The sequence below is a fragment of the Pantherophis guttatus genome, chromosome 3, assembly GCF_059756535.1.
Source record: "Pantherophis guttatus breed Tessera chromosome 3, ASM5975653v1, whole genome shotgun sequence".
NCBI lineage: Eukaryota > Metazoa > Chordata > Lepidosauria > Squamata > Colubridae > Pantherophis > Pantherophis guttatus.
Genome location: NC_142065.1, coordinates 124,174,289 through 124,188,038, shown reverse-complemented (window position 1 = coordinate 124,188,038; position 13,750 = coordinate 124,174,289). Strand labels below are relative to the sequence as shown.

Genomic DNA, 13,750 nt, shown 5'->3' with positions numbered 1-13,750 from the left:
CTGGAGGCCAGAAACAGGCCTGTTTCCGGACTTCCGGTAGGCCCGTTTTTCGCCCTCCCAGAGCCTCTGTGCATGCCCTGCACTTACCTGGCATCCAAAATGGGCCACGTGGAGGTTCCTGGGAGGGGCGGGGTGGGGTCAGCCAGTCCTTGGGACAACCAGTTCGGTGAACCAGATTAAAATTAACATCCGGTTTGCCCAAACCGGTCTGAACTGGCTGAATCCCACCCCTGCCTTTAATGGTATATTTCTTAATCTTCCAGAAAAAATGTGAGGGATGAAAATGATTTCACCCTCCCTCCCAATATCCCCATTTGCTTCATCTGTGAAGGCATCACAGATAGTCCTTCTTATCACCGAGCACCATCTCTGCCTGCAGCACAGGTACAATGTAGGGGACCGTTCAGACCAGTGAAAGCATCATTTTCAAAAGAAGCTGTGGCTGGGCTGTTTTCAAGGATGGCTCTCCTCTGCCTATCCGCAGTACCATTTGTTTGTTAGTACTTTGATGGACGGGAATGAGAAACGTCCAGGGGTGCTCCTTAGAGGGGAGATCTCCTACAATTACCACCAAAAGACATTTCATTTTCCCATTTTTATCCAGATATATACAGACAGTCCTCAATTTATGACCCAACTGGGGCCAGAACTTCCATCACTAAGTGATGTGATTGTTAAATGAGCTGTACCCAGTTTTATGATCGTTTTTGCTATCGTCACTAAATCACCACAGTTGTTAATTGAATCACACAATTGTTAAGGAAATTCAGTCATAAATACATACCAGTTGCCAAAAGCCCAAATTTTGTTCACATGATTATGGGGATGCTGTGACACTCATAGTGAAAGGACCAGTCACTTTTTTCAGTGCCATCACAATTTCAAATTGTTGTTAAATGAATGTTTGTAAGTCATAAACTACCTGTAGACAGATAATTGACGTCTGGAAACTATCCTGGACATATCCATGCAGGGTTTTTTGGCAAGATTTTTGGAAGTACAGATAGTCCTCGATTTACAATCATTCATTTAAGACCAGTTACAATGGCATTGAAAAAAGTGACTTATGATTGAGCCTCACAATTTTGACCTTTGCAGCACCCTCACAGTCATGTGATCAAAATCCCAGGGCTTGGAACCAGCATGTGTTTAACAATAGTTGCTGAGTTCTGGGATCAAGTGATCAACATTTGCATTCTTCCCAGCCAGCTTCTGACTGCAAAGTCAATGGAAGGGGAGCTGGCTTCAGTTAATGACCAAGTGATTCACTTAACAACAGCACTGATTTGCTTAACAACATGTCAAAAAAAGGTTATAAAATTGGTCACAACTCACTTAACAACTGCCTTGCTTAGCAATGGAAATTCTGGTCTCAGTTGTGGTAAATTGAGAGTAGCTTGTAACCTCCTCTGGCTTCTTTGTAAGGCAGAGTGAGAACAATGAGTCCAAGATCACCCAGATCTGCCTTGGTGCCTAAGGCAGAAATACAACTCATAGGCTCCCGGTTTCTAGCTACATCAAACTGATTCTACTTTATTAATAGTAATAATTTTGGATAAAAGTTCCATTTCAATTATGTGTGAACTAGACAATATAGCAAAAAAAAAAAAAAAGCTATTTTTTGATTAACCGGGAAGGGCTGGGAATTAATGAAAGTTTTTTTGCATAGGATCATCCTGTTTATTGAGATGCTCATTAGCTCATGAAAGCACATTCTCTCCGCTAAGTCTCTTTCAGACAACATGGGTAATGGCCAAGACCAGAGAGCTAATCTAGAGGACTCTAAAACATTTTGATAAATTTTCCACAATGCAACTGCCAATTCATGCAAAAGGGAAAAAAGCAATGGAAATTTATACTTGCAAGTTTCTGTTACTATGACCAATTTTGTAAAAATAATTTTATGCCTAGGTGAACTCTTCTTGGTTTGGTCTATCTCCTAGGGTTGACAACAAACTTGCAAGTCTGAATGTGCTTTCCTTCTCTCTCTTTTATATTCAAGTGAACAGAATAACAGAGTTGGAAGGGACCTTGGAGATCTTCTAGTCCAACCCCCCCCCCCCAATTCAGGCAGGAAACCTTATATACCATTTCAGATAAATGAAATGTCTCTTAAAAATTTCCAGTGTTGAAGCACCCACAACTTCTGGAGGCATTTCATTCCACTGATTTATTATTTAAACTATCAGGAAATTTCTCTTTAGTTCGAGGTTGCTTCTCTCCTTGATTAGCTTTTTGTCCATCTTCAAGTGCTTTGGATAACAGGTTGACCCCTTCTCCTTTGTGACAGCCCCTGAGATATTGGAACACTACTATCATGTCAACCCTAGTCCTTCTTTTCATTAAACTAGACATATCCAATTCCTGCAACCATTCTTCACATTTTAGTTTCCAGTGCCCTGATCATCTTAGTTTCTCTTCTCTGTATTCTTTCTAGAGTCTCAACACCCTTTTTACATCGTGGTGACCAAAACTGTATGCAGTAGTGAGTTAGGGGGTGCCTACCTGAAAACTATTTCAGATGGGGCCAAAGCAGTATTTATCTACTTGTTGCCTTGGGAATAGATCTTCCCTCTTTCCACCAGAGTCAATCTCTTTACCCTCTACAGGTGAGATGATCACTAAATAAACATACAGTATCAAATATCGAAGCAAAACCTATTTAATTTCGGCCATAACATTTTGGGAAGCTTTTGAGAGAACTGGTGTGTTCAAGCAGCAGTTTGGTGGGTTTGAATGCAGAATAAACAGAGTTTGTCTGTTCCTTTGTTCCACAAGAAGATTTTCCTGGATTTATAATACTGTTAAGACTAAGGCACTTACAATGCTTTATGGGCACTATCTTTCAGCTATTGGCTTTTCCACTTTTGAGCACTAAAGTTTATTGGACATCTTCCGCTCTCCACATCTAAAACCCTCAGAAAACTTTCCTTTCTTTTGGAAGCAGCAGCAGCAGCAGCAACCACAAAGAACATGCCAGAACTGAGCAAATGCCTCAGCCAGGGAAGTACTTCCACACCACCAGGACATTTAAAGGACAGTGGTTGCAACTTGGTGCCAGGTTTGGACAAAGATTGCATTAGTTCCATGCAGTTACTCGCAGTTAGTAGTCAAATGCTACTTTAGAAATGGAGAGCCAGCTAAAGAGCAAAAAGAAAGCTAGCTAACTTTATGGACGCTATCTAGCATTTGGCTGCTGACAGCAGCCACTTCTCCGGACTAAGAAGGATCGGGTGGAAGCCTCAATTTCCTGCGCCAATAGTCGAGGAAATGAGGGCGGGGCTGGCTGGCTTCCCTTCTCAGCGCTGCATCCAGCTGGGTGTGAGTGTGTGAGACTCTGACTCTGCTCCTGCTCCAGAGGGAGATCGCCTCCTGGGCGGGCGGTGCTTCCCTTATTTCTCCTGGTTTTCTCCCCTCCTCCCCTCGCATGGAAGGCGCTATAAATGCTGCGACCGCCTGAACGGGAAGCGACGACGGAGCACCCCAGTTTCACTCGAAGTGCGCTCGCCGTAATCGCCGCTAACATGTGGTTCCTCCTAGTGGCGATGGGCAGCCTGAGAGCAGGGTTGGCGTTACCCACTCCGTCTCCAGCGCCGATCCCCTTAGGCGCGCAGTGCTTGGGCTCCGCCTGCTTCGGTTTATTCGGCATTTCCAGGACTTTCACCGAGGCGGGCGGCGTGTGCGAGGCAGGCGGCGGACACCTCATGACGGTCCGCTCCACGGTGGCTGCGGAGGCCATTGCGCTGCTGCTGCTGCGCGACCGCCCCGGCAGCGCCTGGCTAGGCTTGCGCCTGCCCGGGAACCGCTGCGTCGAACCGACGAAACGCCTGCGGGGATTTCAGTGGGTGACCGGCGACGAGCGGACGGACTTCGACGCTTGGGAGAGCAACGGGTCCGACGCAAAAGTGCCCACCTGCGGCCCCATGTGCGTGGCGGTGACTGCCCAACTGAGGTGGCAGGAGCGCGCCTGCAACGCCTCCGCCGAAGCCATCCTCTGCGAGTACAACTATCCGAACGGGACCTGCGGGCCCCTGCCGGCCGCCTTCGCGGTCACTTACCTCACGCCCTTCGGCGCCCGAGAGAGCGATCTGGTGGCTTCTCCGCCGGGCACTACGGCGGTGGTGCAGAGTTTGGGTGCCGTTCTGGAGTGCCGTGCTCAGGGCAACAACGGGTCTTTCGAATGGGTTTCAGCCGCGCCCGGCGCCTGGGATTGCCAGTTGCAAAATGGGGGCTGTGACGATCAGTGTCATTTGGACGAGGAAGGGAGACCCCATTGCGCCTGCCTGGAAGGCAAGACGTTGTTGGAGGACCAACGGAGCTGCTGGTCCCCCTGTGCCAGTTTAGGATGCCAGCAGTATTGTGAGCCTCAGGGTGACTCTGGAGTCTGTATGTGCTTTGAGGGTTATGAGCTGGATTCTGATGGCAAGAGCTGCTTGGACATCGATGACTGTCAGGCCACACCAGGGCTTTGTGAACAGGAGTGCATTAACACCCAGGGCGCATTTGAGTGCCGCTGCTGGCAAGGCTATGATCTGGTGAAGGGCAAATGCCTCCTAGAAAAATGGGCGTGCTTTGATTTAACGTGTGAACATGACTGCAACCTTGTTGATGGAGAGTATAAATGCACATGTTTTGAGGGATATATTCCAGACCCCAAAAGTCCTCATAAGTGTCTCCAAGTCTGTAACCAGAGTCAATGCGCTGCACAGTGTGACCCTAACAATATAAATGAATGCTATTGTCCAGAAAACTTTATCTTGGAAATGAACATAGATGGTATACAAGTATGCACAGACATCAATGAGTGTGAGGCTAAATTCTGTGGTTCCCTGAAGTGCATAAATATACCTGGCAGTTACAACTGCATCTGTCCCAATGGACTTATTCAAGAAGCGGGCAGCTTCTGTGAGGAGCCATCAGAAGAACCAGAAGAGTTTTCAGGTGAAACTGAAACTTATCCCAAATCACCTGTTCCTCCTTCTTTTGCTCCACCAAAGGATGGCAGCAGCCGAGGAACATTGGTTGCAATAATTGTTGGCGTCACCTGTACGGTTGTGATGTTGGTAGTTATTATCTGCTACCTGGTGAAGAAACGCTATGCTGCACAAAGCATATCAGACTACAAATCTCAGCAGTCTGAAAGTGGTGTGGCACTTCAGCATGTTAGTTCAACATGTGACTCTTCCAGACAGAAAATGTAGGAAACATTCATTCTGGAAGGAGAAAAGAGACAATAATTTTAAAAACTGCAAGGAAATGTTTATGAATTTGGGGGTGGGGGGTGGAGTCCTGTGCAGATGCTGTTTAATTCATAACTGCCTGCATGAACTCTGAAGTAATGTTTTCCTTTCATTTCCCGAGAGTTAATTGTCATGCCGTGAGAGCAATGTTAGTATTTGTCACTGACTTATAATGTGAATCCCACGTGTGCAGAGAAATGGAGTCTGGGGTGCATTTATGTAGGATTTTAGTTCTACCCTTCTTTTCTTCAAATACAACGTGATTGGTCTATAATTTGTTGTACAGACATGATGCTGCCTGTGTTGAAGATCAAGATCAAATGAAATGGGAGGGATATTAAATTCTTCTACAAGTATTTTGCCTGGAAGCTTTCACTGTTAAACATATATTTCTAATTCACAGCTTTCACCTTGTTAACATTATTGGATAATAATTCTATGTAACAATCTTGACATAGTCTCTGTGAATGTTGAAGGAGTTAGCTATCAGCCCATGCCAAATTATCCCATTTAATTTGCAATACACTACTATGCAGCCCCATTCTCCTCCCCCCCTTTTTTTTATTACAGATTTGGGCTTTTATCTTCTTTATTAGACATTTGGTTTGTAATACAAACTTTCTGTGTTGTCAAAGTAGTTTTGAGTACTTGCTGTTATAAGCACAACTACTTTATTGCGATGTTATTCCTTTTTTCTTTGTGCGACTTTCCTTTATCTTCATCTCATTTTCAGATTGTTCTATTTGTTTCACAATGGATTTCTCTAATTGAAAAACGTGACATACCAGTTTGCACTTTGGACACTTTTATTTAACTGGATTAAATTCCTTTCTTTCATGTTTTGTTTCTAATATAAAATGTTCACCAGTTTTAGTGGAAGCTGTATCATGCCTTTCAGATTTTCAGTACTGTATTGGAAAGAGTTGGAGAATGACATTTTAATGCCTTCATTTGAGAAACTCTTTCATTTTTATTTAAGATGATAAGCATGATAAAAAGGACTTTAAACATTGTAAAGTGAATTGTATCTAATCAGTTCTGAAACAAAATTCAGCTAAATGTAAGCCCTTTGCATTGATTTCAGGTACAAAGTGTAACCAAAGGCTAAATGTGAACTAATTAATACCTGGTGAGTTTTATCATACCTGGATTCTTTCAGAGTTATGATGTCACCATTGCAGTATCTTATTGGGAGTTTGCAAAAAATGTTATAGGCATTTGTTGAATACTATAGCCATGTCTTCCTGAAGGATTTTTATAACTTCTAGTGTCACCCGACCGTTAGTGAAGCAATATAAAATTTATTTTTATTACTGTGTTACCAGCAGAGAAACAACTGGATGAAAATGTAAGGGGCTATGAATCACTGGTAAGGAAATTATCAATCTTGCTGTTAATTGGTTAATACAGTTCCAATGTGGTATTTTTTAACACTTTAAAATGGCTCTTTTAATAAATGGAAGTGAATGAGATAGTTTATAAGTGAATGTTTTATGTATGTATTTATAGAAAATATGCTATAAAGTTATTTTTCCATCAGTGTACATAAAAAGTCAATCTATATAAAATTTGCAGCATGATCTCTTTCACATACTACATACATGTTGTGTTTCAAGCATCTCTTTATTTTGTCTGGATTTCCAGATTTTATGGTAGATTTCTTGAACCTCAAGGATAAAGTTGCAAGGATTAAATAAAGCTATATTAGCTTCATGCCTGTCCTTCATTCAAGTAATACGAAACTTATCTGAAAAAAAAAACACAATTGACACATGTACTATGTACTATGAACCTGTTTCTGTTAAAATTAAATAAACATTTTCAAGATTGCACAAGTGAACAGAATATCAACAGATAATTTAGAACTAAAATTAACTGCTGGATTAATTTTAATTAGTTCAGTAATGAAGAACATTTTTGGCTAGACATTTGTGAAGTTAGCATACTTACTAAGTTTCTTGTTATTTCAAGAAATGCATGTATATTATCAGGAAAAAAAATGTTAGAGTGACATTCTGACCATAAATAAAGTGTGAAATATTTATTTTATAAATAATGTATAACATCAATGTAACAGCTGATGTAGTATAACAGGTATGGTTTTTAAAATTTTAAAAATTAAAACAATGAAGAAACCATGGACATTAGCATTTAAATGGCTATAGTTAGTACATAGCAAAGTCATAGCTATAAAAAAATATAAATTTAGAACTTAGGTATAGTAATCCCAAACTAATTTAAGAATGGACAAGATAATTATAGAATTAATAATAGATTGGTAAACCTAAAATGGTAATTGTTACCTTATAACAGAAATTTGATTAGCCACTAGTTTAACTAAGCTGCATAACTACTTCACTAACATTCAAAACCTTTGCATGTTCCTTAGCTTAAATGCCACCTTGCACATCTCCTTCAGCTACTTTATATATGGATAATGATCCTAAAAGTTCAATATAATTATGAGAGTGTATTATGTGTGCTTATGGAATTCTATTTAATCTACTTTTGTTTTTCAAACTTTTCTAAGTGGATATGTCATCCTTGGTTTCTTAAACTTTAAATCTAATTAAAAAGGCACATCTCTTAGAAGTTGATAGTAATAAATATTAAATTGATCTGTTAATAGAGGCCACCCACTAATGAATTACAAACTCTGGGCATTAACCTCTGTTTCATTATGTACAAATTATTCTCAAATCATTTGAGTTTACTGTTATGTAAGCTTTCTGTGTTCCAATAATTCTGAGTGAGATGGATCAGAGAGAATTAATGATTACATTCATTTCTTGCTCCTTTCCCCTTCTAAGGGGGAAAATCTGCCAGCAGAGCAGAAAAGCAGGCTGTACAAGATTCATATTAAGGCTTGCAAATCCCGTGCTGATTTCAGAACATGCTGGGAAGGAGGGATCTATTTCTAGTTGGTCCTGAAATGAACACAAATCTGAAACAAATTAAAACAAAAATGAAGACAAAATAGAAAATCATAATGTATATAGTAAGGGTGAAGAATATAAGGAAACAAGTATACAGTCTTTTTTTTTTTTTAAAGAATCATGCCCATTTCAATATTCTGAATCCATTATACCAAATTCAGTAAGTCTTACTCTCAAGTAAATAAGCCAACACTGCAGCACTGGGCTTGCTTCACATAATAAAACACAGATATGGTGAAGGACCCAACATAGTATGCCTTTTATACAAATAATGCTCGACTTACAACTGTAATGGAGCTGCCCATTTTGGTCATAAGTCATGATTGTCGTAAAACTGACCTATTTTATGACCTTTTTGTGGTGGTCATTAAGCAAGTGCTATGGTTGGAAAGCCATGGCCACAGGCATTCAGCGAACATCATGTCACTAAGTGAACCAATTGTTCACTATGACCAAAAACTGGAGGCAAATGCTGGTTTTTGACAAAAACATCATCAAATGCAGTTACATGTATGCATGATGCATACAGCCATGAATGCAGCCTGGTTGCTGAGAGGCTAAAATGTGGCCATGTGGCTGGGCGGGCGACGGGGAGTACTGGCCATTTGAACTTCAGAACCAGATCATAAGTAATCCCAAGGAGGTCTGTTGCAACTTCTGATTGTAGCTAACTGACTAGTCATAATTTGAGGACCTGTGTACACAAGTGGTCTTTGAAAATTATCTTCATCATTATAATGCAGGTCAACAGGTTTGAAAAATAATAATGGAAAAATTATATAGAATTTTTAATATTTAAATGTTTGAATTTACTGCACAGCAAATAGAATAATACAATGTGTAACTTTGGAAATTTAAAAAATGCTGAAACTTATTAGTTGTTAACTAAGAAATGGACCATGGTTCTTAGCGAAAGAAGTCTATATGACAACAACTACCAGAGCTTACATTAAAGCACTTTTTTCCCCCAGGACAGACTATACCTTAAGCAGAGCAGACGGTTGTATAGATATTTATTTGAGATTAGCAGTAAAGACTTTTGTATTTCCATGCAGAAAGATTGCCACATTTTTATGATTACAAAATGCTGTTTCATATTTGATTAACTTTCTTTTTCATCAATTTATTTATTTATTTATTTATTTATTTATTTATTTATTTATTTATTTATTTCATGTATTTATATGCCGCCCTTCTCCAGAAGGACTCAGGGTGGCGAACACAAATTAAAAACATGTACAACAAATCAAATTAACTAATAAATAATAAATAATAAAACCCAGAATCAGAGTCAGCCTATTTGCTTGAACAGCCAAGTCTATTATGTACCCTAAATTAGATACTATCAAAAGTGTTTCCTTTGGCATAATGGAAATATTTGGATTTATTCTCATATATTCAACCTACTTTTATAATGGGGTTGTGTTTTATATTTGTACTTTTTCTAGAGCAAATTTATCAGATTAACCAACTGATAATGGTTATAGTAGTTCTGAATCCACAACAGAAGGATGAATTAAGGATAATTTCCTTTTATGCACTTTCTCCTTCAAATCCTTCCTTGATGTGCCTTTCAACACAACTGTGTGTTTAAGTGTGTGGGGTCGTGCCCATGTGTATGGAGAGTGTATCAATAAAGATTAAAAAATCCAATTCAGTAATATATAAATCAGTTTTAAAATTAATGAGGGAGACGTACAATAGTTTAATGATCCGATCAGCGGTAGCCTATATCAAGTATAGTTTAGTTTTGAGGGTTATTACTCACTGTTTTGCACAAAGTAAAAAAATATTCCATTAAAAAAATCTTACATGGAAAAGGACTTTAACAGTGACTCTAATATGTGAGCTCAAAATTACAGAAGGAGCATTTAAATTACTGCTGTCTGAAGTTAGACAGTTCTCTATCCAAATTCATGCCAATTTGAAAAAGGCCTGAAATTATTGGTTTTAAAGAGCACACACACACAGTATGTACATAGTATGCAACTTTATATGAGGAATTCTTATGGTTTTGAGCTTTGCCAACTTGGGGAAGTCATTAAATCTTATTAGCCATTGTTTCCACTCCTGTTAAATTTTTCACTTTCATAAAAATCAGTTATATTTTTTCAAATTAAACTAAATCTTTTTTGTGTGTTTTTTTCCTTCCACTGTTCTCAAATTTTTATCTTTAGGGAGGGATCCTTGATATAGTTCAACCTCTGGGCATCTAAGGCTGTCTGTTTTATTTTGAGGGGACTACCAGTGTCCACATTTTATTTGAACTTTATTGCACAATCAATTATCCCTCCATAAACATTTTATTTATTTATAAAATTTCTGTATTGTCCATCATACTTATATGACTGGGTGGGATCTTATGAATTCTTTTTCCCAAACACTTTCATATCTGAGATTCTCGGTAAATGTCTGTTTTGCTTACTAAATATCTAGGATACAGCCCCCTAGATTGATTCAAAGCTGGCATTCTAAATATACTACTGTTTATTCATGAAGGGTTAACAGACTTGGGCTGCAATCATTGCAAAGATTGACAGATGGCAGATAATTTTCTGTATCTATTTCTTGCCACCTAATTATTTGTGGATTCAGTTTGAAGAAAGAGCACAGCATTGACAAGAACTATGGAAGGTGCCTGCTTTACAAGCTAGAGAGTCCTCACAAATGTAAACATAAAGATTTTTATAGATATTAAGACCTCACAGTAGGAGATCCAAGGAATCTGATTTTTTTGGCCATGTTGGGGGAGTTAGGCAAGTTCTTCCAGTGTACCTGAAGCTATTTCTATTATTAGGTCAAATGGACCTTCCAGGAGGAAAGCAGAGTTGGGGAAGTCCATTGTGAAGGAGATAGAATGTTGAGATCATCAACTGATGGAGAATGGAAAGTTGGGGCTTCTCTAGGTTACTGTTCCCTTGTAAAGGCTGCTGTTGGACTGGATTGTGAATTGGTGAGGAGGTTGTTTTACTTGGATTTATATGCAGAGAGGATCAGTTTGGATCTGATGGGATTAGGCAGAGTATTGATCGACTGTAAGTTTGACTTTGGTCAAATTTACAGTCTTTGACTTTGACTTTGGTCATATAAAAAAAATAGGGATGGGGGAAGGATGCAATCTTCATTTTGTTTGTTAGGTTTTTCTCCATTTTTTTTCTCCATTTAATATTTAGTAATCAGTACCCTTGAGTAATATTGGGAATGAAAGAGCAGCAAAATAAAAATAAAATTACCAAAAATGACAAAAAAGCATTTTACAGAACATAAATATAAGTCCCAAACGAGTATCTTCATCTAACGTAGCCATGACAATGACCTGAAAAAGTTATGTTGCTTACAAAATTAAAATCCATAATGTTTATACAAACTCTAACTTTTTTCAAATGCAGTTTCCTGTTTAGTAATTCCTATGTGTAGCTATTCAATCTTTGTACCTTTTTCTTTTTGACAGTCATTGTTAAAATAATTGTTTTTCTTCACAACTCTAGCAATTTTTGACTGTAAAAAGGAAACCATGAAGTGAGTAAAAGCAATTTAGGAAGGCCAGAGAAGGTGAATGGTTAAAAAAAAACATAAAAGCCTCCAAGGAGGAGATCAGGTCAAATTGGTGGTAAATACATCCTAGGGAGAAGAGAGGTTGCCACCCATCCTGAAAGAACAAAATGTGCACTCTTTTGTCAACTAGCCATTGCTCAGCTCAGATATTCTGGATAATTATTGATTAATATCTACCCTTCACTTCCTTGGGAAACTTATTGAAAAAGTAATGGGGCTGCTCCAGCTATAGAGAGGAAACAGTTTATCTAGACTCATATTCATTTCATGGCTGTGTATGATACAGAGATAATAATATTTCACTTATGGACATCCTATGGCAAGACTGAGATAGAGAATGGGATACTCCTGGAGTTGATTGATATCTCAGTGGCTCAGTGGCCTTCAATTGATTATGGTACCCTTCTGAACCACCTCCACTGATTGGGCAAAGGGGGACACTGTTCTGCAGTGATTTTTCTTCTTAAAGAAGAATAAATGGTGAGGGGAGAGATCAGTCCCAGGTTCCTCAATTGTGGAACGGCACAAAGCTTGATGTTGTTCCAATTAATTACTCCCAGATGATGCCACTGAGATGCTGTCCAGGTATCTGGAGCGGAGGCCATTAGGTTTTGGATGGTGAGGAGCAAGATTCAGTTTTATTTATTATTCGAATTTCTATACCGCCCTTCTCCTTTCGGACTCAGCAAAACAGAGTGGCTTTAAGTTAGAAACCACCTGATTCCAGAAAAATATCATTTTTGGTCCTGGATAGAGTTGTGTTTCCTGGGATGCAATTTGGAATCATTCTGGATTGATAGTTCTATCTGATACTTTGAGTATGCCCCATTCTGAAATGGGAGGTCACAGTCACTCAAACCTAAGTCACTACTTGAGTGGACTACTGCAATGTGGTCTAAAAGGAGATATCCTGAAGATCACTTGGAAACTGGTCTAGAATGCTTGAGTAATCGTGGGGGCTCCTCAGTTCATGCATAGAAACCCAACACTTCAAGAGCTGCATTACTTGCCAGCTGGGTGCAATTCAAGATGCTCATTGATAACTTTAAAGAGTAGCTTATCTGGCTCAGGACCTGGATATCTGCAGGATCACATTTACCCATTCAACTGGAACTAGTAGTGTGGGCTCCCTCCACATTCCTTCATTGAGTTGATATCATATACAAGGACTACAAACTGAGTCTTTTTAATCATGCTCCCTTTCTGTAGGGATCTGCAAAACTATAATTTTGTTTTCTTTGGGAATTGAAAACCTCCTCATTTTTGGTTATATTGATAAATGTTGCTGTGCTATGTATAGCTTGTGTAATGTATTGTTTTCCCTGTTTTGTACTGTTTTAAATCCAGTAAATATATTGCTACCTCTGTACTGTATCCAATTTACAGAGGTAGCAATATATGCCAATCACAGTCCTTTGTGATGGGACCAGTTTATAAACCCAATAAATAACTACCCAAAAATTTTAGTGATATATGCAAATTTTATTTGATAAAAATCAAGGCCATCACACCTGTAAACAGATCAGTGCTAAAGTAGAAAGTAATATTTAGATAAAGTGACTGAAAAAAAGCAGAAAAGTACATGTGTATATTTCTGGTCACTATAATGTATACAATCTTGATGAAGGTAAAAATAAAGGTTTCTCTTGCCTAGTGTCTGACTCTAGAGGGTGGTGCTCATCTTCATTTCTTAGCCAAGGGAGCCAGCATTGTCCAAAGATGCTTCCATGATTATGTGGCCAGAAAGGCTATACTGTGAGGTACATAGGATGCCGTTACCTTTCCACTAAAGAGGTACCTATTTATCTACTTGCATTTGCATGCTTTCGAACTGCTGGGTGGGCAGGAATGGAGCAAGATTGGAGCTCACACCATCATGTGGCACTTGGGTTTCGAACTGCCAACCTTTCAGTCAATAAGCCCAGTATCTTAATCACTAGGCCACCACACCCTCTATACCAGGGGTGTCAAACTCACGTTGTCACGGCAGCATCACGTGACATATTGGAATTTTTTTCC

General features: G+C 39.2%; 1 protein-coding gene across 1 annotated transcript; it reads left to right on the top strand.

The window, feature by feature from the left end:
• The first annotated feature begins 1,641 nt into the window (after window positions 1-1,641).
• THBD (thrombomodulin) lies at window positions 1,642-6,953 on the top strand. Its single transcript, XM_034411774.3, has one exon. The coding sequence runs from the start codon at window positions 3,444-3,446 to the stop codon at window positions 5,199-5,201; it is 1,758 nt and encodes a 585-aa protein (XP_034267665.1). The 5' UTR covers window positions 1,642-3,443; the 3' UTR covers window positions 5,202-6,953.
• The last annotated feature ends 6,797 nt before the right edge of the window (window positions 6,954-13,750 follow it).

What these genes read in the sequence shown, in the direction of transcription:
- THBD (XM_034411774.3), top strand. Translation starts at nt 3,444, where the DNA reads ATGCTGCGACCGCCTGAACGGGAAGCGACGACGGAGCACCCCAGTTTC.